We start from the raw sequence: 23,726 nt of genomic DNA, 5'->3' as shown, positions 1-23,726 counted from the left end.
AGTCGAGCGATGTCGTTATCCTGAAGCAAGATATCACCAGAGGGGCACGATGGGTGCGCCGAATTGCTGTCCATGAATAACAATGCCTCGCCAATATGCTGCCGATATGGTTGCCTTCCGGCCGTTACGGCGCCTTCCATGACCACCAGCGCCGTACGTCGGCCCCACATAATGTCACCCCGAAACAGCACAGAACCTCCATCTTGCTGCACTCGCTGGACAGTGTGTCGAAGGCGTTCAGCCTGACAGGGTTGCCTCCAAACACGTCTTCGACGATTGTCTAGTTGAAGTCATAAGCGACACTCATCGGTGAAGAGAACGTGATGCCAATCCTGAGCGGTCCAATCGGCATGTTGTTGGGCCCATCTGTACCGCTCTGCATGCTGTCTTGCTTGCAAAGATGGACCTCGCCATGGACGTCGGGAGTGAAGTTGCGCATCATGCACCCTGTTATGCACAATTTGAGTCGTAACGCGACGTCCTGTGGCTGTACGAAAATCATTATTCAACATGGTGGCGTTGCTATCAGGGTTCCTCCGAGCCATAATCCGTAGGTAGCGGTCATCCACTGCAGTAGTGGCGCTTGGCCGGCCTGAGCGAGGCATGTCATCGGCAGTTCGTGTCTCTCTGCAGCTCCTCTATGTCCGAACAACGTCGCTTTTGTTCACTCCGAGACGCCTGGACACTTCCCTTGTTGAGAGCCCTTCCTGTCATAAAGCAACAATACGGGCGCGATCAAACCGCGGTATTGACCGTCTAGGCATGGATGAACTACAGACAACAAAAGCTGTGTACCTCTTGCTGATGGAATTACTGGAACTGCTCGGCTGTCGGACCCCCTGCGTCTAATAGGCGCTGCTCATGCACGTTTGTTTACATCTTTGGGAGGGTTTAGTGATGCCTCTGAACAGTCAAAGGGACTGTATCTGTGATACAATATCCACAGGCAAGGTCTATCTTCAGGAGTTCTGCGAATCGGGGTGGTGCAACACTTTTTTGATATAAAGTTCATGGATCCTCCAAACTGAAATTCTTAACGAAATTTCAAGACCGTATCAAAATTTCTACAGTAGTTCCTCAGACTAGCTTGGTCACACAAAAAGAAGCGAACTGGGGATTTTAGTTTGCCTATGAAGAGAGAGATGATTTGATAAAACATTTTCAAACTACTTACTATAACTTGATTACAATATATATTTTATGTTTGCATGCAGTAATATTTGTCTACTACGCTTTTGACAGGTGATGAATGGAATGTATTTTAAAATGGTAAAAGATATTTTTTTAGTGACATAATAAAAATTTAACAAGTTTCAAATTTTTTGCTTTACTTGTACTGTGAAACCTTGCTTCTTGCCAAATGTCATACGTATAGGTCAACGGAAAGCACGCTATAGGTTTTGATAAGTCAGAATTCGAGTGTCAAAATATGTTACTTAGAAGCTTAAATTGTTTACACTTCCAAGGGGTCATAGACCTTAATAAGTGACATAAATTTGAGCTTGATACGTTCGTCTGTTCCTGAAAAAAAAAGGATTCTTAGCAGTCAGGAAAACCAGACCTATAGACGAACAACAATGGGAACCTATAATGGTTCCGTTTTTTGCAGGTTGAGTCATGGAACACTAAAAAGTTTGTTTTGTGATTTTTCCGTTTCATGTATGGTGGCAATTGACATACTGCGGACAGCAGTCTTCGCACGTCGGGGCAGTATCGCAACCACCTGGCGTTGCCGGCAACATTCGCCCAGCAGCCGAAGGCCGATGAAGGGAGAAGAGACCGACAATCGTATTTCACTTGCTGAGTCTCTTTTTATTTATTTATTTATTGTTCCGTGGGACCAACTCAAGGAGAAATCTCCATGGTCATGGAACGAGTCAAAACATGAAATTATGACACGCTAGTAGAAACAGATAAAATGAAATATAAGAAACATATTCAGGCGACAAGTCGTAAGTTTAAATAAAGAAAATCAACAATGTAACACTGGAATTTGCTTAATTTTCCAGCTCTTCCAGCAGCTCCTCGACAGAATAGAAGGAGTGAGCCACGAGGAAACTCTTCAGTTTAGACTTAAAAGTGTTTGGGCTACTGCCCAGATTTTTGAGTTCTTGTGGTAGCTTATTGAAAATGGATGCAGCAGAATACCGCACTCCTTTCTGCACAAGAGGCAAGGAAGTGCATTCCACATGCAGATATGATTTCTGCCTAGTATTAAATGAGTGAAAGCTGCTAACTCTTGGGAATAAGCTAATATTGCTAACAACAAACGACATTACAGAAAGTATATACTGTGAGGGCGATGTCAGAATTACCAGACTATTGAACAGGGGTCGACAAGAGGTTCTCGAACTTACACCACATATAGCTCGAACAGCCCGTTTTTGAGCCAAAAATACCCTTTTTGAATCAGAAGAATTACCCAAAAAAATAATACCATACGACATAAGCGTATGAAAATATGCGAAGTAGATTACTTTTCGTGTTGAAGTATCACTCATTTCAGATACTGTTCTAATGGTAAATAAAGCAGCAATTAGTTTCTGAACAAGATCCTGAACATGGGTTTTCCACAACAGCTTACTATCTATCCGAACGCCTAGGAACTTGAACTTTTCCGTCTCGCTTATAATATGCCCATTCTGTCTGATCAAAATATCGGTTCTTGTTGAATTGTGAGTTAGAAACTGTAAAAACTGAGTCTTACAATGATTCAACATCAAATTATTTTCCACAAGCCACGAATTTATTTCATGAACTACATTATTTGATACTGTTTCAATATTACACACAAGATCATTCACTACCAAGCTGGTGTCATCAGCAAACAGATATATATTTTTGAATCACCTGCAATACTAGAAAGCATATCATTTATATAAATAAGAAACAGCAGTGGCCCCAGCACCAACCCTTGGGGAACGCCCCACTCAACAGTGCCCCATTGGGACTGAACATCACTACCACTCTTAATATTACGGAGAATTACCTTCTGCTTTCTGTTCTTAAAGTAAAAGGCGAACCAATTGCAAGCTACTTCCTTTACTCCATAATGGTCCAACTTCTGCAGTAATATTTTGTGGTCAACACAGTCAAAAGCCTTCGTTAAATCAAAGAAAACACCTAGCGTTCGCAACCTTTTATTTAATCCGTCCAAAACTCACAGAGAAAAGAGAATGTAGCATTTTTAGTTGTTAAAACCAAAAACCAAACTGTACAATTGACAGCAAATTATGTGAATTTAAATGCTCCAGTAACCTTGTATATGCAACCTTCTCGATAACTTTAGCAGACACCGATGGCATAGAAACAGGTCCAAAATGGTCAACATTATCCCTGTCTCCCTTTTTATAAAGTGGCTTCACTACCGAGTACTTTAATCGGTCACGAAACAGACCACTCCTTTAGGAAAAGTTACAGATATGGCTAAATACTGGGCTAACATACATAGAATAATACTTCAGTATTCTGGAGGAGCATTTCAGGTAACAGTCTCGGAACACTTTTTTCTACGAGCGCTGTATGATTCCCCGTTGGGACTAGGTTTCTATTTAGTTCACTTGCTATATTCAGAAAGTAATTATTAAATACTGTACATATACGCGACTTATCAGTAACACGGACATTCCCAGTATGCACTGATTTTATATCCTCGACCTGTCTCTGCAGACCAGCCACTTCATTTACGACTGACCATATGGACCATATGGTTTTAATTTTATCCTGGGACTTGGCTATTCTATCTGCATGCCTTCTGAATAACATTTTTAAGCACCTTATAATACTGTTTGTAATTGGCTGCTGCATGTAGATTCTGACTGTTTCTAACGTTTTGATATAATTGCCACTTTGTTCTACAAGATATTCTTATCCCTCTAGTCAGGCACCCAGGCTGCCTGTTTGTGCTAGTGTCCTGTTTCGAACGTTCTAACGGAAAGCAACTTTCAAAGAGCACGAGAAAAGTCTTAAGGAAAGCATTATATTTATCGTCTACTGTATCAGCACTATAAACATCTTGCCAATTTTGTTCCTTGATAAGGTTTACAAAGGTGTCTACAGCAACTGGATCAGCTTTCCTAAACAGTTGATAACTATATTTAACATGTGTTGCAGCACAAAAATATTTTAGAGTTAGAATTTGTGCATCATGATCTGAAAGGCCATTCACCTTTTTGCTAACGCAATGTTCTAGTAATGAGGAATGAGCAAAAATGTTGTCTAGGGTTGTTCTACTGTTCCCTTGCTCTCTCGTTGGTAAGAATACGGTTTGTATAAGATTATATGAATTAAGGAGGACTACCAGCATCCTTTTCCTTGCACAATCACTTAGAAAATTAATATTGAAGTCACGAGATATAACTAACTTTTTGTATTTCCTATAAAGTGAACCAAGAACCTCCTCTAGCTTTAGCAAAAATGTTGTGAAATCGGAGTCTTGGGATCTATAAATAACAACAGTTATAAATTTAGCTCCACTAAATTTAACCACACCTGGACAATATTCAAACACCTTTTCAGTGCAGTACTTTGAAACATCAATTTTAAAATCAAAAACAAAGGATACTTGTAAGAAAAAATATATACTATATTGTATTGTACTTTGTAAAGTAAAAAATTCAGTTCATGTTGAGCTCTGCCTATATAAAGATCGATGTATCGGATTGTTTTAGTCCTTATCTATGAAATTTACATATGATCAGAATTCAGCAAATATTTTGTAAGTGTTGGAAGGTGTATAGTGTCCTTGAAAAATAAGAACTGATGGAACATGTAGCAGTTAACACAGTGGTTCTACCGATAATTAAACGAAAGTGACCTTTTTCAGTTCTAGCTATAGGTGGTTGGAGTGAGAGTGGAGGAGAAAGAATTAATTTTGAAATAAATTTCGGAGCAAGTACCTAAATTAAAAGTAATCTGTGGTTGCTGAAACTGCGTGTGAGGTAAGAGAAACGAATACAGACTGTTACCGGATAGCAAATGCGAAAAGGAGCTGATCGAAAGAACAGTGTGAGTCTAATCGGTCACGTAAAATTTTGTTCAGTTACTTTTCTGTGATGTTGAAGAGTTGAATAGTTATAGCTAGAACAAGAAAGGTAAAGTCAGGCTCTCCGGATTATTGGCTATCTGTGGTTGTTGAAACACACGCAGCTGTTAGCCAGATCTTGCATGTTTGAATACATCTTGTCCAGTCATTCGGAGAAGAGCATACAAAGTATTACAACAGTAATTTCTGGTACGAATTATGGGTGAGTTACTTAACTGCCCTGCCCAGAGCTATGCAGAGACGAAGGTTATTTATGGTACAATTGAAAGAAAAACAGCCCTCGGTCAGTATTTTTAACAAATTTACCTGGCTTCAACAGTGCTAAGAGTCTCTTCCTCAGAATTTAAATCAAACAATGTTCTATATTCTATAACATGGTCACATAATTATGACTAAAAACGTATGACAGGGTATAAGTACAGAATCATCGTGACAGACTGGCAGTACTTATATGTCATTTATAAAATAATAAATATGCCAAAAGGGCATTGGTCACAAAGGTACTTAAGATAAAGAAAACTGTGATGGCGAGCCATTAAGGGCTGCTCGTTACTTGCATGGTGCAAGTTGCAAAACGGACTGAGGTGGCCGCATTAACAAATGAGGTCAGGTGAACATGGCACTGCAACGAGCGCGCCATGTAGTAGCCGTAGATACAATTAGGCTACTTCACATTGAAATATGGGCAAAAATGATTATAAATGAGCAGTATTTGGGACATAATAGAAAGCAATGTTTGTTTGATGGTATCATACAACATAACATTTTGTCTACATCAAAGCTTATAACAGTAAGATAAAACATGAAAACATGATTATGAAACTGTATATAGGTCTGAATTACAACTTGGAGAAAGCAGTATTGACGTGAAATACAGCCGAAAAACATTCGATAACTGAGAAACATAGATTAGATTAGATTAGATTAATACTTGTTCCATAGATCATGAATACGACACTTCGTAATGATGTGGAACGTGTCAGGTTAATAAAAGATGTCTGTACAAGAAATTACACTACACAAAATATTGCATGACATTAATGATTAAGTTTTTTTTTATTTTTTTTTATTTACTTTATATCTAAAAATTCAGCCAATGAGTAGAAGGAGTTGTCATCTAGATATTCTTTTAATTTATTTTTAAATGTTAGTTGGCTATCTGTCAGGCTTTTGATGCTGTTTGGTAGGTGCCCAAAGACTTTTGTGGCAGCATAATTTACCCCTTTCTGTGCCAAAGTCAGTTTTAACCCTGCATAGTGAAGATCATCCTTTCTCCTGGTGTTATAGGTATGCACACTGCTATTACTTTTGAATTGGGTTGGATTATTATCAACAAATTTCATAAGGGAATATATATACTGTGAGGTTACTGTGAGGATCCCTAGATCCTTAAATAGATGTCTGCAGGATGACCGTGGGTGGGCTCCAGCAATTATTCTGATTACACGTTTTTGTGCAATGAATACTTTTCTACTCAACGATGAATTACCCCAGAATATGATGCCATACGAAAGCAGTGAATGAAAGTAGGCATAGTAAGCTAATTTACTGAGATTCTTATCACCAAAATTTGCAATAACCCTAATAGCATACGTAGCTGAACTCAGACGTTTCAGCAGACCATCAATGTGTTGCTTCCAGTTTAACCTCTCATCAATGGACACACCTAAAAATTTTGAAAATTCTACCTTAGCTACAGACTTCTGTTCAAATTCTATATTTATTACTGGAGTTGTGCCATTTACTGTACGGAACTGTATATACTGTGTTTATCAAAATTTAAAGAGAGTCCGTTTGCTGAGAACCACTTAATAATTTTGTGAAAAACATCATTTACAATTACATCACTTAGTTCTTGGTTTTTGGATGTTATTACTATACTTGTATCATCAGCAAAAAGAACTAACTTTGCATCTTCATCAATGTGGAATGGTAAGTCATTAATGTATATCAAGAACAGTAAAGGACCTAAGACCGAACCCTGTGGGACCCCGTGCTTGATAGCACCCCAGTTTGAGGAATCAGCTGTTTTAACATTACACGAACCACTTATTTCAACTTTCTGCATTCTTCCAGTTAAGTATGAATTAAACCATTTGTGCACTGCCCCACTCAAACCATAATGATTTAGCTTATCTAAAAGAATTCCATGATTTACACAATCAAAGGCCTTTGAGAGATCACAAAAAATACCAATGGGTGATGTCCGGTTATTCAGAGCATTTAATATTTGATCAGTGAAAGCATATATAGCATTTTCTGTTGAAAAGCCTTTCTGAAAACCAAACTGACATTTTGTTAGTACTTTATTTTTACAAATATGGGAGGCTACTCTTGAATACATTACTTTCTCAAAAATTTTTGATAGAGCTGTCAGAAGAGAGATTGGGCGGTAGTTGTTGACATCCGACATATCCCCCTTTTTATGCAATGGTTTTACAATGGCATATTTCAGTCTATCAGGAAAAACACCCTGCTCCAAAGAGCTATTACATACATGGCTGAGAATTCTACTTATCTGTGGGGAACAAGCTTTAAGTACTTTGCTGGAAATTCCATCAATTCCGTAAGAGCTTTTACTTTTCAGTGAGTTTATTATTTTACTGATTTCAGAGGGAGAGGTTGGTGGAATTACAGCTGTTTCAAACTGTGCAGGTATGGCCTCTTCTATTAATAGCCTTGCCTCTTCTAGTGAAGATCTAGATCCTATTTTCTCCACAACATTTAAAAAATGATGATTCAAAATATTTTCAATTTCTGATTGTTTGTTAGTGCACTTGTCATTCAGTTTTATTGCACTAAAGTCTTCCTGTGCTCTTGGTTGCCCTGTTTCCCTTTCAATAATATTCCAAATTGCTTTAATTTTATTATCAGAGTTACTGATCTCAGACATGATACACATGCTTCTGGACTTTTTAATAACTTTTCTTAGTACCGCACAATAGTTTTTATAATATTGAACAATTTCGGGGTCAGTACTCCATCTTGCTGTTAGATACAGTTCTCTTTTGCGGTTGCAAGATATTCTTATTCCTTTAGTTAGCCAAGGTTTTTTATATGTTTTCTTGGAATTATGTTTAACTATTTTCTTGGGAAAACAATTTTCAAATACCCTTAAAAATGTATTGTGAAATAAGTTATATTTCAAGTTTGCATCGGGTTCCTTATACACTTCATCCCAGTCTAGCTGCTGTAGGCTTTCCCTAAAGTTTGCAATATTTATATTGTTAATTGAACGCACTGCTTTGAAAGTCTGATTTATTATACTGCATGGAGCTATGTCATGTACTGTAACAAGCTGTGCACTATGATCTGAAAGACCATTCTCAACAGGATAAGCATTTATGTCCTTAAACTTATCTTGGTCTATAAAAAAGTTATCTATCAATGTACTGCTGTTCTTTGTTATCCGAGTAGGAAAATCAATGACGGAGCTCAAATTGAAAGAACTGAGTAATACTAAAAGGTCATTCTTCCTATTACACTCTTTCAGGGAATCAACATTGAAATCCCCACAAATGATAATTTGCTTCCCCCTGTCTGACAGATAGCACAACAAAGCATCCAAGTTTTCCAGAAATAGCTGGAAATTCCCTGAGGGGGACCTATACACTGTTACAATTATGAAAGTGCCATCCTTTAGTTTAAGTTCAGTGGCACATGCTTCCATATGTTGCTCTACACAAAATTTTTTAGTTTCTAAATTTTTTGCACTGTGGAAGCTTTTGACATATATGGCAACTCCTCCTCTCATCATATTATCTCTACTTACATGTGCAGCTAATTTGTACCCATTGATGCTAACCTTTTGCATATCAGTGACAATGTGATGCTCAGACAGGCATAGTATATCTATTACATTCTTGGTTTCTATATCTTCTAAACAAAGCAGAAGCTCATCAATTTTATTCTTCAAGCCCCCAATATTTTGATGAAATATACTAACAGTATTTTTCACTTTACTTTTGTGAGTATCTTGAACTTTTTTAACATCTTTAGTACTTTTATTCTTCAATCCCCCAATATTTTGATGAAATATACTAACATTATTTTTCACTTTACTTTTGTGAGTATCTTGAACTTTTTTAACATCTTTAGTACTTGCCTGGCTGAGTTTCCCACTGGACACTGATCTTACACTAAAAAAGAGTTTCCACCATGAGATGTAGTTCCTCCCCCCTTTAAATTTCCTGCTATCAGCCCAGCCAGTTTACCCTTCCCTTTCCTGTTGAGGTGTAGGCCATGTCTAGTATAGTCCCACCTACAGAGTGAATCAACAGGAACCACACCAATGTGTGACCCTGCACCAGATCCAAGAAGGAAAAGAACATTTCGGTGACCTGCACAAGGAGACCCGAAGTCAGATATCTAGTAACGCTTTTATACCGTTGAAAAAATTTTTGTTATGTAGCTGTAGCTGTTCGTTAAGGATGAGGCTATCATTTCTAGCAAAATGGTTGAAAATCTCTAATTCTTCTAGAATTTCTAGCCTACGCCCTTTCTTTTTGGTGTGTAAAATGTTGCTATCGCAGATGGCTTTAGGTGAATGACCTGCAATTAGAAGATGGTCGGCAAAAGACGAGTTTGGGGGCTAGTGCCATTTTTTCGTAGCAAGTGTTCTTTATATCTGGTAGTGAAGGCACGTCCTGTTTGTCCTGTATAGCAAGAGGAGCAAGTATCGCACACAATTTTGTAGACACCAGAATTTTCTAAGATAGAATATCTTACTGTTATAAGCTTTGATGTAGACAAAATGTTATGTTGTATACTTCTACCAAACAAACAGTGCTGTCTATTATGTACCGAATACCATTTATTTATAATCATTTCTGCCTATATTTCAACGTGAAGTAGCCTAATTGTATCTACGGCTACTACATGGCGCGCTCGTTGCTGTGCCATGCTCACCTGACCACATTTGTTAACGCGGGCACCTCAGTCCGTTTCCAATCTGTAACCACGTAGGTAATGAGCAGCCCTTAGTGGCTCGCCATCACAGTTTTCTTTATCTTAAATATCTTTGTGACTAATGCCCTTTTGGCATATTTATTATTTTATAAATGACATATAAGTACTGACAGTCTGTCACAATGATTCCGTACTTATACCCTGTCATACGTTTTTAGTCATAATTCTGTGACCATGTTATAGAATATAGAACATTGTTTGATTTAAATTCTGAGGAAGAGACTCTTAGCAGTGTTGAAACCAGGTAAATTTGTTAAAAATATTGACCGAGGGCTGTTTTTCTTTCAATTGTAACTATTCATGGTCTCTGAACGTGCAGCCATGTACAAAATTTTTGTTATCTATGGCACGTAGCGGGTGATCAAAAAGTCAGTACAAATTTGAAAGCTTAATAAACCTCGGAATAATGTAGATAGAGAGGTAAAAATTGACACACATGCTTGGAATGACATGGGGTTTTATTAGAACCACCCCATATTGCTAGACGCGTGAAAGATCTCTTGAGCGCGGCGTTTGGTGATGATCGTGTGCTCAGCTGCCACTTTCGTCATACTTGGCCTCCCAGGTCCCAAGAACTCAGTCCGTGCGATTATTGGCTTAGGGGTTACCTGAAGTGTATCGTGATCGACCGACATATCTAGGAATGCAGAAAGACAACATCCGACGCCAATGCCTCACCATAAATGCGGACATGTTTTACAGTGCTGCTCACAACATTATTCCTCGACTACAGCTATTGTTGAGGAATGATGGTGGGCAATTGAGCATTTCCTGTAAAGAATACCATCTTTGCTTTGTCTTACTTTGTTAAGCTAATTATTGCTATTCTGATCAGATGAAGCGCCATCTGCCGGACATTTTTTTGAACTTTTGTATTTTTTTGGTTCTAATAAAACCCCATGTCATTCCAAGCATGTGTGTCAATTTGAACCTCTCTATCTACATTATTCCGTGATTTATTCAGTTTTCAAATTTATACTGACTTTTTGATCACCCGGTATAACAACCTGGAGTGCACTATTCTGTTGCAACCATTTTCAGTAAGCTACCACAAGAACTCAAAAATCTTAGCAGTAGCCCAAACGCTTTTAAGTCTAAACTGCAGAGTTTCCTCATGGCTCACTCCTTCTATTCTGCCGAGGAACTCCTGGAAGAGCTAAAAATTAAGCAAATTCCAGTGTTACATTGTTGATTTTCTTTATTTAAACTTATGAATTGTCGTCTGAATACGTTTCTTGTATTTCATTTTATCTGTTTCTACTATCGTGTGAAAACAACAGACTGGCTGGGTGAGATTAAGATAGGTGAACACAAAATAAGCAGTCTCGCATATGCGGATGACTTAGTTGTGAAGTTTGCAAAGTAATATCTCAGAGCGAGATCAGAAATGTAAGGACTATGGTATGAAGAATAGCATCTCCAAAACAAAAGTAATGTCAGTGGGAAAGAGATATAAACGGACTGAGTGCCAAATAGGAGAAACAAAGTTAGAACAGGTGGACGCTTTCAAGTACTTAGGATGCATATTCTCACACGACGGCAACATAGTGAAAGAACTGGAAGCGAGGTGTAGAAAAGCTAATGCAGTGAGTGCTCAGCTACGATCTACTCTCTTCTGCAAGAAGGAAGTCAGTACCAAGACTAAGTTATCTGTGCACCGTTCAATCAGTCGACCAGCTTTGTTGTATCGGAGCGAAAGCTGAGTGGATTCAGGTTACCTTATCCATAAGGTTGAGGTTACGGATATGAAAGTAGCTAGGATGATTGCAGGTACTAGTAGATGGGAACAATGGCAGGAGGGTGTCCACAATGAGGAAATCAAAGAAAAACTGGGAATGAACTCTATAGATGTAGCAGTCAGGGCGAACAGGCTTAGATGGTGGGGTCATGTTACACGCATGGAAGAAGCAAGGTTACCCAAGGGAGTCATGGGTTCAGCAGTAGAGGGTAGGAGGAGTCGGGGTAGACGAAGGAGAAGGTACCTGGATTCGGTTAAGAATGATTTTGAAGTAATAGGCTTAACATCAGAAGAGGCACCAATGTTAGCACTGTCTTAAATGATGATGATAATGATGATGATATTATCGTGTTATAATTTTATGTATTGACTCGTTCCATGACCATGGAGACTTCTCCTTAATTTCGTCCCACGGAACAATAAATAAATAAATAAACAAGATCTCTACAAGGAGGACAAACATTCACGTATGGCTTTTCTAAATCTATGAAAACTAATTTTTATCTAATTTTTTCCCAAAATCTGTCGTACAGTATGTACATTATCTGCGAGCTTTGACAACGGGGTATTAGCAGCAGATCCGTTTAGCTGGCTGACACTGTGTGAGACTTGTACGTTAACGCGCTTCACCTGGGATGGTGGGCAAAGAGTCCGGGTGCAGCCTCCGTGGCGGCGCCGGCACCCACACCCCCTCGCTGCCCATGTCGGGCAACACGCGCCGGTTACGCACCTCCCGCGACGGCCACTTCGCCATCGCCTCTATGTCTGCACAACATAACACGACGCATTAGTCACTTTCTTGCCTGTAAACTGTTCTCGAAACACAATAAACTCACTGGGCAAAAATTGTAGTCTCCTGATATATATATATATATATATATATATATATATATATATATATATATATATATAAGCTATAAGTCACTTTATCCTACACAGGCGTTTGAGTATTATAGGTACAAACAAAAGGGACGGGTAGATAACAATGAAAGAAGCAAATAATGCTAATAAACACAGATCCAGAAAGCAATGGTCTCCATGATACAGAGTATGCACAAGTGCAGTCATGCGCAAGCTAATCGGCTGTCTGGATGCACTTCCCTATGGTGAAAGGGTGTAAGGCGTGTATATTTCTATTGTCTATTGTCAAACCACGGTTTATGAAAGATGTTCATATTTTTATTAATAGGATTTAGTAGGAATAATTAATATTTGTCATGTTGGAAATAATTGTGGTAGCAGGGAATGTGTGCACCAAAGTATTGTTGGCAAGAGAGACCGCAAATTGACATAATTTTAATAAGGGCGGGAGAGACCGCGTATGGATACATTTTAAGAAAAGAGCGGGAAAGACCGCGCATTGATACATTTTGTAATGGTAGCAGGGATTGTCTGCACCAGAAAGCAGTGTTGGCAGGAGAGACCGCACTTTAGCGTTCGTAGGAGGGAAGTAGTATGCGAGAAGTGAAGCGAGTCGGCAGCAGGTTTGAAACGAGAGGTTGAGAGGAGCGGTGTGCCTTCCAGCCACCAGCTATGATTTACAAGAGATTATAAACGGATGTACAGACACATCAGCTAACTATTATCATAAGAGGAACTAATATTATTTTCTTTGCGAAACTCAAGACTACTGAAGGTATGTTTGCGAAATGCTAGTTGTAAGATTATTGTATTTGAACGTTTTTAAAATCTTTTCATTACCAGCAGTAAATATTTGAAGAAAAGTTTTCTGAATATAATTAATTTTTACCAGCAATGTTGCATTACTGATCATAATCCATCTCAAAAACCGTCAACGTAAAACTTCGCAAAATTTTATTGTTGTCAAGTAAAAGTTTAACTATGAATTACGTAACTTCAGTGAAAAAGAATTAAAGAATACCGTCAGCTTTGCAATTAAAGAATAACGTCAGCTTTGGTAATAAATACAGCCACTTATGAAAGCCCACCAGCAGCTAATAGAGTAAAGTAAAACAGAGTAAGTATATTCATGTCGCAGTTCGATGTGGCAGTCAGATGGCGATCCAGTAACAGTAAAAAAGGTAAGGAACAGTTTTGGGTTACTGCAGATAACGACTGAGGGCCAAGACGACGACACATTCTATGTTTCGTCTAAATAATCAGAAAATCACTTTTAATAAGCAGCAATTACATTCGTGTGCGAAGATTGAGAAAGAGAATAAATTTCAAAGAGAAGATTTCATTTGTTATTATTAAGCAAGAGATAGAAATCCAAAAGAAAGGTCTCATAGGTTATTGTAAAGGGAAGGTTGCGTAACAAAAGAGGTATAGAGGAGACGGGAAGGTTTCAAGGGTACTGATGTACACTCACGGTCATAAATTAAAAATACAGAATATGGTGCCACACAACGGGGCACTACACAAAACTGGCGCTAATAGCATAGGCACAAACGGAACACACATGACACAGCTCTGTAAGTCCACAGTATTGGTGATAAGTCGGGAAAACCGTCCCAAAACACATGTGCAACAAAACCCACTGTTTCCTGAGCATGTACCCCGACATCACTATGGGATATGAACACCATGGACACCTACACAGGCCGCACAACGGGTTGGAATACTCTGGATCAGGTGGTCGAGCAGCTGCTGGGGTATAGCCTCCCATTATAGCACCAGTGCCTGTCGGAGTTCCTGAAGTGTCGTACGGGTTTGAAGACATGCAGCGATACGTTGACAGAGAGCATCCCAAACTTGCTCACTGGGGTTTAGGTCTGGAGAACAAGCAGGCCACTCCATTCGCCTGGTATTTTCTGTTTCAAGGTACTCCTCCACGTTGGCAGCTCAGTCGGGCCGTGCGTTACCATCCATCAGGAGGAAGGTGGGACCCACAGCACCCCTGAAAAGGCGAACATACTGGTGCAAAATGACGTCCCGATACACTTGACCTGCTACAGTTCCTCTGTCAAAGGCATGCAGGGGTGTTCGTGCACCAATCATAATCCCACTCCACACCATGAAACCACGACCTCCATACAGGTCCCTTTCAAGGACATTAAGGGGTTGGTATCTGGTTCGGGGGTTCACGCTAGATGAAAACCCGGCGAGAATCACTGTTCAGACTACACCTGGACTATACATGAACCTAACCTGGGACCACTGTTCCAATGACCATGAACTGTGGTCTTGACACCAGGCTTTACGGGCTCTCCTGTGACCAGCGTTCAGTGGAATGCACCGGGCAGGTCTCCGGGCGAATAAACCACGTCTGTGCAGTCGTCTGTAGACTGTGTGTCTGGAGACAATTGTTCCAGTGGCTGCGGTAAGGTCCCGAAAAGGCTACCTGCAGTATTCCGTGGCCGTTTACGCCTATGATGGTGACACATCGGTCTACTTGTGGTGTTGTACACCGTGGACGTCCCGCACTGTAGTGCCTGGACACGTTTGCTGTCTGCTAGAGTCGTTGCCATAATCTTGAAATCACACTTTGTGGTATACGGAGGGCCCGTGCCACGACCTGTTGTGTCTGACCAGCCTCCAGTAGTCCTAGTATTCTACTCCTCATAACGTCATCAGTATGTGTTCTTTGAGCCATTTTCAAAACAGTCGCCATTAGCAAGCCCGAAAACGTCTGCAAACCTACTCGCTGCACCGTACTGTGACATGCACCAACACACCTCTGCGTGTGTGGAGTGGTGCCAGCGCCACCGTGCGACGACCGCAGGTCAAATGCACCGCATGGTCATACCCCAAGATGATTTAAACCCAAAGACCGCCCACTTGAGCGTTGTTTCACCATCTATCAGCATTTATTCTCTTCTATCGCTTGCGCCATGTCCCGCGGTTACGCAGGGTCGGCCATGGTTAACCGGATTTGGCATGTTAAGGTTAAGGGGTGGTCGGATGCCCTTCCTGTCGCCACCCCATACTCCCCAGGACGGAATCAGTGTACCATAGCTGTCTGCGTCTAGGGTAAATCGCGAAATAGTGTGAATGTGTGTCAAATGTCTGTGAGTCGTGTAACTGAGGCGGGACGTGGGGACCAGCCCGGTATTCACCTAGGAGGATGTGGAAAACCGCCTAAAAGCCAGATCCAAACTGGCCGGCGCGCCTACCCAAGTCCAGGAGACAGCGCGTTAGCGCTCTCGGCTATCCTGGCGGGTCCCACCACGTATCAGCATTATCATTAATTTATGAGCATGAGTGTATTACATGCATGAGAGTGCACACTTTCATGTGCCTATTCGAGAATATGAGTACATAACACGAATCCTCGACAGTAAATCTATCGGTCGTGCCTCGCAAAAACCATGGCCTGCCAGGTTCTGTTAGATATTATGTTCGGTATATAAAAACATCTTGAGTATTCCAATCCTGTTTACAGTGCCGACGAACTACGGGAATGGATGGTTGTCATTACATTCAGAACATGCTTGGGATTTTTGAACGTGTACAGGAATCAATGATGACAGGAGTTGAAGCCTGCTTTCACATGAACAGCGACCATGTGGAGTGCTTGTTCTAATGTGTTTGATCTCAACTACGTGTTTTCAGTGTGGATCGTTGGGGGCTATTTTATAATGTGTTCATATTCTCTGAAATGCGTTGGTGCGTTGTGGACTGACTCGCCTCATTTTTATTACATTTCTTTCATTCAATTTTTGTGCCTGAGACTTTTTCGATTAAATACAGCGTCGCTGATTATGAGCAGCCCCAGTGATTGTAACAACTAAGCTGTCGTCTCCCGTTTTCCCATTTTAAAATCCTCTCCACAGAGGTAGCAATAACATTTGAATATTTCTGCAGCTGCGTGTCTGGGTCGCTAATAAGCTGAGGAAGGAATAGGCGATTTCCAATGAGTGCAAGCTAGTCTCCAGGGGAGGATGCGCAGTCGAGCGGGCAGCGCGTCATTCCCTTTTCTAAGAAAAATGACGCCGAGGGTCAGTGGACCACAAGTAGGGCAGGTTGCCCGCCATCTGTTTTCCTTAGGACAGGCGCCCGACTGCCAGCAGTGGCAAACTTCTTCTCCACCTTAAAATGTCGGTATGATCAGCAATGCTGAAAAATGGACGTTTTTTACAAGCCAAATCTATTCGGTCAGAGCACAGTTCTATAGAATTTTGTTTGTTGTGGATGACAGCATCAGGGTGACACATATTTTTTTCGTAGGAAGAGAATTGAAATGATCATAATAAATTGTGGCATATTGCTTGTACGGTGTCAGGCAAATCCAACACCTTACATGGAAACCCTGACATGATAAGCAAATCCAGTAGTATGTCACATAGCTCCGAATAAATCGTGACATTAAATTAACCAAAGTAATGCGAGTAACGAGTGAGCAAATGGAACACCACAGACTAACACAAGAATGCCTAAATGCATGTCGTACCTTCCCACCGTGAGGCGGACGCAGTTCCGAGGGGAGAAACGAGGACAGAAGCCGAGAGCAGAACCGTGTTAAGCTAGATAAGGGAGGGGCTGGGCACCCACGCCGCGAGCCTACCTGCACGACTATACAACCCACACGTTTTAGCGTGAGGCTTTTTCGCGTCTCAGGTACGTCAAGGATCACCCCCAGCCCATGTTAAAAGCTAGAGCCCTCCAGAAAAGCAGTATAGATCTTACGATAACACAAAAAGGGGCAACACCCACCCGCAAGTTTTAGCGTGAGCCTTTTTCGCGTGTCTGTTACATTAGGATCACTCCCCAGCCCATGTTAAAAGATAGAGCCCTCCAGAAGAGCAGTATAGATCTTACGATAACGCTAAAAGGACCACACTAGCTGCAGGTTTTAGCGTGAGACTTTTTAGCGTCTCTGTTACTTTGCAAGCTTTAAAAACATTGCCCCACCACGAAAAGTATAACGTTTCTCATTGGATAGACAGAATTTTTGTAGGCGGAGCTTAAGGTTAACATTGAGACCCTGATTAGTCAGATGAAAACACAGCCAGATAGTTTTTTTAAACTAACTTCGGTAAATTGTAGTAAGGAGAAGTTAGGAGAGAGTTGGTTCCGAGACGGCGAGCTGGATGGCTGCTGCACCGGCCGCTGCGGCCCTGACGCTGCTTAACACCGACAAGGTAATGAACGCACGCGATGCCGCATTTTTGAGCGCATAAGGCTTCACTCAGAACTGCAGAAGTCTCATCTGTTACACCCCCTTTTTGCGTAATACTAGTGTCGATCGTTAATTAAAACTCATGGTGTTCACATTTGCCACTTGAAGAACAGATCTGAAACGCGATGATTTTTCTTTTATATAGTTATTGAGAAGCTACATCAGCCACTGTAATTTACGACAAGTTAGATAAGTAATTAAAGATAATTGAGTGTCACTGTAGACCATTTTGATAGTTTTCTCTTTTGTGAAACTTAATTTAAACCTAGATTATAGATGTGATATGGCATAGGTCATCCTTCGATCGATTGTAGAACTTGGAAACCCATTTAGGGAATATTCGTTCACATTTTTGTTGAACTCAGTTGGTTTTTACCATCCTGTATTAAAACATGTCCTTTTATCAATAGTGCAATTTATAAACGATGTTTTGTGAGTAGAATAAAATTTCCAGTGGTAAACTTAACTGCTTTTTCGACGTTATTTTACCAGCTAACTAAAAATAGGAAAGCCTTGAACCCTTTCCACTAAATTTAGTTAGTATTAAGATTATTTTACAGGGAGTGCAGTGGAGCTGACGTTGAGATCATTTAGTATTTGGTTATATCATCGCTAGTCTCACTGAACTCTTCTGAATTCTTCATGTCATGTGTGGTCTGGCGTCTCCTTACCAGCAACAGGTCCCAGGTTCAAACTAGTTAATTCCCTAAAAAACACGCTGAGCGCGTCGTTGCGCGAAAGTGGTAGGGAGACACGATATAGAACAAACAGACACCACCATGAATGTTTACATGCTATATTATCTGGACATGACAGGAAACAAATTTTTTTCTGTCAGATAACAGTCATAAAATAACTAAAGAAGATAAAAGTATTTCCATTTGATAAATGGAAACAAAACATTATAAAAGTTTCCACTGCAAACTCTACAGTTTCTTCTTACTGTCATCTTGCATAATACATTTTTTAAGAGCCAGCTAGGCCTTCTGGTAAATGGAGATACTTTTGAATGCAGTCTGGCATACTCCTTACGAAATTGTCCAGGAAAGTCTATGGGATATTGTCCCATACCTTCACAGCGGCCTCTATGATAAGTGGATGAAAAAAAATTGTAGTCAATGTGCCGATTTTCGGCACGATTGTGTTCCGGCCGAGAGTGATACTGGAGCGCCGAATCGGCGGAGAGTGGCCCTCTGGAGAGGACGGTTGGAGAGTACCGAGCGAGGAAGACAGAACGGCAAAGTGTTGGGGTCCGGATCGTCCTAATTGTGAATTAATAATTTTGGCACTCTATCTAAATGAACTGATGGTGAAACCGAGATGCTTTGGAATTCAACGCTGCTGTGCAACGATAAGCCGCGGGCTGTGCAATTGTATTTACGGCAGGCTGTGGCCGATGTCGTTTGTGGGTGTTTTGGCACTGCAGATAAACAAGAGAGCGTGGGCCCATCCTGACACGCTGTGCTGTACCAAGTTCGCCCACAGTAAGGATGTCATGATATTGGAGAAGAAAGTAGTGGAATACGGTACGTGTATTAACCTTCAGTGACTTCTGCGGTGTTAGTTTGCTTAAACTGTGTGCAGATTGAACAGTAACTGTCACTTTTCAACGGAATTTACGATTGCGTAAAAGTGTGGCCGTTGCTGGATGGGCGTTGTCATAAAGTTTTTATATTTCTTATTTGTGAACATAATTTTCTGTTATCAGGATTACTGAATGGGCAGATTTGAAAATGTCAGTTCTGCGATGTAGTTCAACGGGTTATATATAATGGAATTTGACAGATATGCTAACTGTGAGTTTTGGATATGTTTTTATGTCTGTGTATTAAATGAAAATGAATTCTGAAGTTTGTAAGGTACCTTTCTACCATTACGAGTCTACAAGTTTTTATATGGAAGTGATGTTGTTTGCTACTGTTTCTGGTTGAGAATTTATTACCTGATTAACAGTTTTTTAACCAGCCTTTCTATGATGTGTTTTAAGACTTATTTGTCAGGGAACTATTATTAATAAAATACGTAAATCAGTAATGTTGTGTAAGCAGTTATTGAAGGCACCCATCTCGATTAGCCAATGGACCACGGCCAGTTGGGAACGGGGAATTGATGTAACATTAGGGGACTAGAGGCTATTTGTTGATTTGTGGCAACGCTAATCCTGTTGTTTGTTGTTCTTGTTGAAGTGTCTAGTCACCCGTAAATTAAAATTAATTCCGCGCGTCAAGTAGGGTGAGATGGTGACATGGGAGGAGGGGGAGACGGGAGTATAGCTTGCGAGGCTATATTCCAGTAAGGCTGTCCTTTTCGCAAGCCTCCATCCTGGATGCAACTTGTAATTTTCAAACTGGAACGGGGTCATGTAATGCATCACACAAGTAAAGAACTATAGAAGAAAAAAATAGTGTCTTTCGTATGAGCGTAGCTTCATTCATACTCGAGTTATGACTAATGTTTCTTCCTGAGAGGTGATTACATTGATACAAACGGATGGCATTGAGATTGTCCTGGGATCACGAGAGAGGAACACGGGTGTTGTTGAGGATTTCAACCAACGTCGCCCTGACAGACCTCCAAATACCCACAGCGCGGTGGTCAAATTTCTCGAGCAGTTCCGTTGAACTGGCTCTGTAGTAGAAAAACCAAAGTCTGGACGACGGAAAACGGCTACACCAGTAATGCAACGACAACTGTGAGCCAGACGGCTGATAGCGTGCACGCCACAGACACTAAACCACCGACATTTGCGACTTCTGTGGAGTCAAGCGAGAGCCCATTGAAGGCGGTATATTATGTTTCGTGATGAAAGCAGTTTCTGCCTCGGTGCCAATGATGGCCGTATATTGGTTAGGAGGATGGCAGCTGAGGACCTGCAAACAACCTGTCTGCGTGCTAGACGCAGTGACCCTACTCCTGGAGTTATAGTCCGGGGTTCGATTTCGTCTGACAGTAGGAACACTCTTGTGGTTATCCCACGCTCATTGTTTACAATTTGTATGTCAGACTGTCGGTTCGATCTGCCGTGCTGCCATTCTTGAATAACATTGCAGGAGGTGTTTTGACACAGAATAATTCTCGCCCACATACCGCTGTTGTGACCCAACATGCTCTACAGAATGCCGACATGTTCCCTTGGCATGCTGGAGCACCAGATCTGTCTCCAATCGAGCACACATCGGACGACAACTACAGCGTCATCCACAAACATCATTAACCGTTCCTGTATTGGCCGACCAAGTGCAAAGTGCATGGAACTCCATCCTACGAACTAACACACAACACAAAACATGCACGTTTGGACGTTTGCATTCAACTTTCTGACCGTTACTTCGGTTATTAATGTACCAGCACTTCACATCTGCAATGGTTTATCTCGCACTTCCATTAACCTATGAACATGCAATGTTAATGACTGAAATATGTTATAAATATGTTACATAGACAAATGTATTCCTGAAATTTCATTACTCTACATTAACTATTTTTTGGTGTCTCAATTGCATTTTGTCGGTGTACATTGATGCGCGACAATACAGCGCCCTCCATCTAATGACAGCGTCTGAAAGCTCTGATCTGACAGATGACCTAGTGCACGTGGTGAAGTGGCGCAGGAGAGGGCTAGGTGCGTGGAGGTTGGCTCACCTATCCAGGAGTGGTCGGCGTTCTCCGGCGGCAGGCAGGGCCCCATGGGGGGCGCCTGCACGCCGTGTCCGTCGCCTCCGTCGTCGACCTCCATCGCCGCCGCTGCCACTGGAATTTTGCTCTCTCTCTCGCAGGGACTCCGCCGCCACTGGAATTTTGCCGTCTCTCTCGGGACCCGCGACGCTGCCCAGTAACGCTCCTAGTGCTGCTTCCCCGGCGCCATTGTTGCCTCTAGCGCCGAGGACGCCTCATCGCATCGTTACAGCCTGGAAAGAAAGCGGCACTGAAAGGCAAACGTGGATCGAGGAGCGAACCACCACACCGCACAAGACATTACTCACCCCCTGGAGACATCTGCATCTGCACTCATGCTCATAAATTAAGGATAATGCTGATACGTGGTGAAACAACACTCTGGTGGGCGGTTTGCGAATTTAAATCACCTCGGGCTATGACCATGCGGTGCATTTGACCTGCGGTCGTCGCACGGCGGCGCTGGCAGCAGTCCACATACGCAGAGGTGTGTTCATGCATGTCAGAGTACGGTACAGCGAGTAAGTGTGCAGACGTTTCCAGACTGTGTTGAAAATGGCTCAAAGAGCACATATTAATGGCGTTATGAGGGGTAGAATACTAGGGCGACTGGAGGCTGTCGTAGCACGGGGCCTCTGTATGCCACAAACTGTGATCTCAAGATTATGGTAACGATTCCAGCAGACAGGAAACGTGTTCAGGTGCTACAGTATGGGACGTCCACGGTGTACAACACAACAAGAAGACCGATATCTCACCATCAGTGCCGGCAGAAGGCCACACCCTGCAGGTTACCTTGCTCGTGACCTTACTGCAGCCACTGGAAGAGTTGTCTCGAGACACAAAGTCTACAGACGACTGAACAGACATGGTTTATTCGCCTGGAGACGTGCAAGGTGCATTCCACTGACCCCTGGTCACAGCACAGCCCGTAAAGCCTGGTGTCAAGAACACAGTACATGGTCATTGGAACAGTGGTCCCAGGTTATGTTTACGGACGAGTCCAGGTATAGTCTGAACACTGATTATCGCAGGGTTTTCATCTGGCGTCAACCAGGAACCAGATACCAACCCTTTAATGTCCTTGAAAGGCACCTGTATGGAGGTCGTGGTTTGATGGTGTGGGTTTGGATTATGATTAGTGCACGTACACCCCTGGATGTCTTTGACAGAGGAACTGTAACAGGTCAGGTGTATAGGGACGTCATTTCGCACCAGTATGTTCGCCTAATCAGGGGTGCTGTGGGTACCACCTTCCTTCTGCTGGTTGATAACGCACAGCCCCACCGAGCTGCCATCGTGGAGGAGTACTTTGAAACAGAAGGTATCAGGCAAATGGAGTGACCTGCCTGTTCTGCAGGCCTAAACCGCACCTAGCACGTCAGGGATGCTCTTGGTCGACGTATCGCTGCACCTCTTCAAACCCCAACTACACTTCAGGAGCTCCGACAGGCACTTCCAGCTGCTCGACCACCTGATCCAGAGTATGACAACACGTTGTGCGGCCTGTGTACGTGTGCGTGGTGATCATGTCCCATATTGATGCCGGGGTACATGCGGAGGAAGCACTGGCGTTTTGTTGCACATCTGTTTCAGGACGGTTTTCTCAACTTACCACCAAGACCGTGGACTTACAGATCTGTGTCGTGTGTGTTCCCTATGCGCCTACGCTATTAGCGCCAGGTTTGTGTAGTGTCACGTTGTGCGGCACCCATTATCCTTAATTTATGACCATGAGTGTACATACGAGGTCTGTTCAAAAAATTCCGGAACATTCCTAGCTTCTCGCCAATGGTGGGATTGGGGCGAAATGCGGTTGGTATCCCTGCACACGCCTGTGTTTAATGTGTAACAGCCGGAAGTTTCGTTGTTTTATGTATGTTAGTTATTGGTCAGTGCTGCATTGAGTAGAGCGTTGTGTCGCACAGTTTGCGAATTTGAGATGAGTTAGAGGAGCAACGCGTCTGCATTTAATTTTGCATGAAACTCAAGAAAACCTTTACAGAGACACACCAAATGATGCACGAATCCTACGGTGATCAGTGTTTAAGACGTACTCGATTTTACGAATGGTTCACATGGTTTGAAAATGGCAGGACAGAAATTAAAGTTAACCCTCGTTAAGGACACCCTTCGACGTCTGCCGATGACGTTCGAGTCAGGAACGTCAACGAAATTGTGTGTGCCAGTCGAAGACTGACTGTCCAAGACACTGGAGA

The 23,726-nt window shown here is 41.8% G+C and overlaps 1 protein-coding gene across 1 annotated transcript in view; it reads right to left on the bottom strand.

Annotated features, from left to right (window-relative positions):
- LOC126335642 (uncharacterized) overlaps nucleotides 1–23,726 on the bottom strand; it is a 50,021-nt gene that overhangs the window by 7,822 nt on the left and 18,473 nt on the right. Inside the window, exons 2-3 of the mRNA XM_049999099.1 lie at nucleotides 21,475–21,740; nucleotides 12,381–12,515 (exon numbers count right to left, since the gene is read on the bottom strand). Of these exons, the coding sequence (XP_049855056.1) occupies nucleotides 12,381–12,515; nucleotides 21,475–21,568 (229 nt within the window). The 5' untranslated portion in view covers nucleotides 21,569–21,740. The remainder of the gene's footprint in view (nucleotides 1–12,380; nucleotides 12,516–21,474; nucleotides 21,741–23,726) is intronic.

The sequence above is a fragment of the Schistocerca gregaria genome, chromosome 2 (assembly GCF_023897955.1).
Source record: "Schistocerca gregaria isolate iqSchGreg1 chromosome 2, iqSchGreg1.2, whole genome shotgun sequence".
In the NCBI taxonomy this organism is placed as follows: domain Eukaryota; kingdom Metazoa; phylum Arthropoda; class Insecta; order Orthoptera; family Acrididae; genus Schistocerca; species Schistocerca gregaria.
Note: the sequence above shows the minus strand (reverse complement) of the source record. Positions and strands in the feature narration are given on the sequence as shown.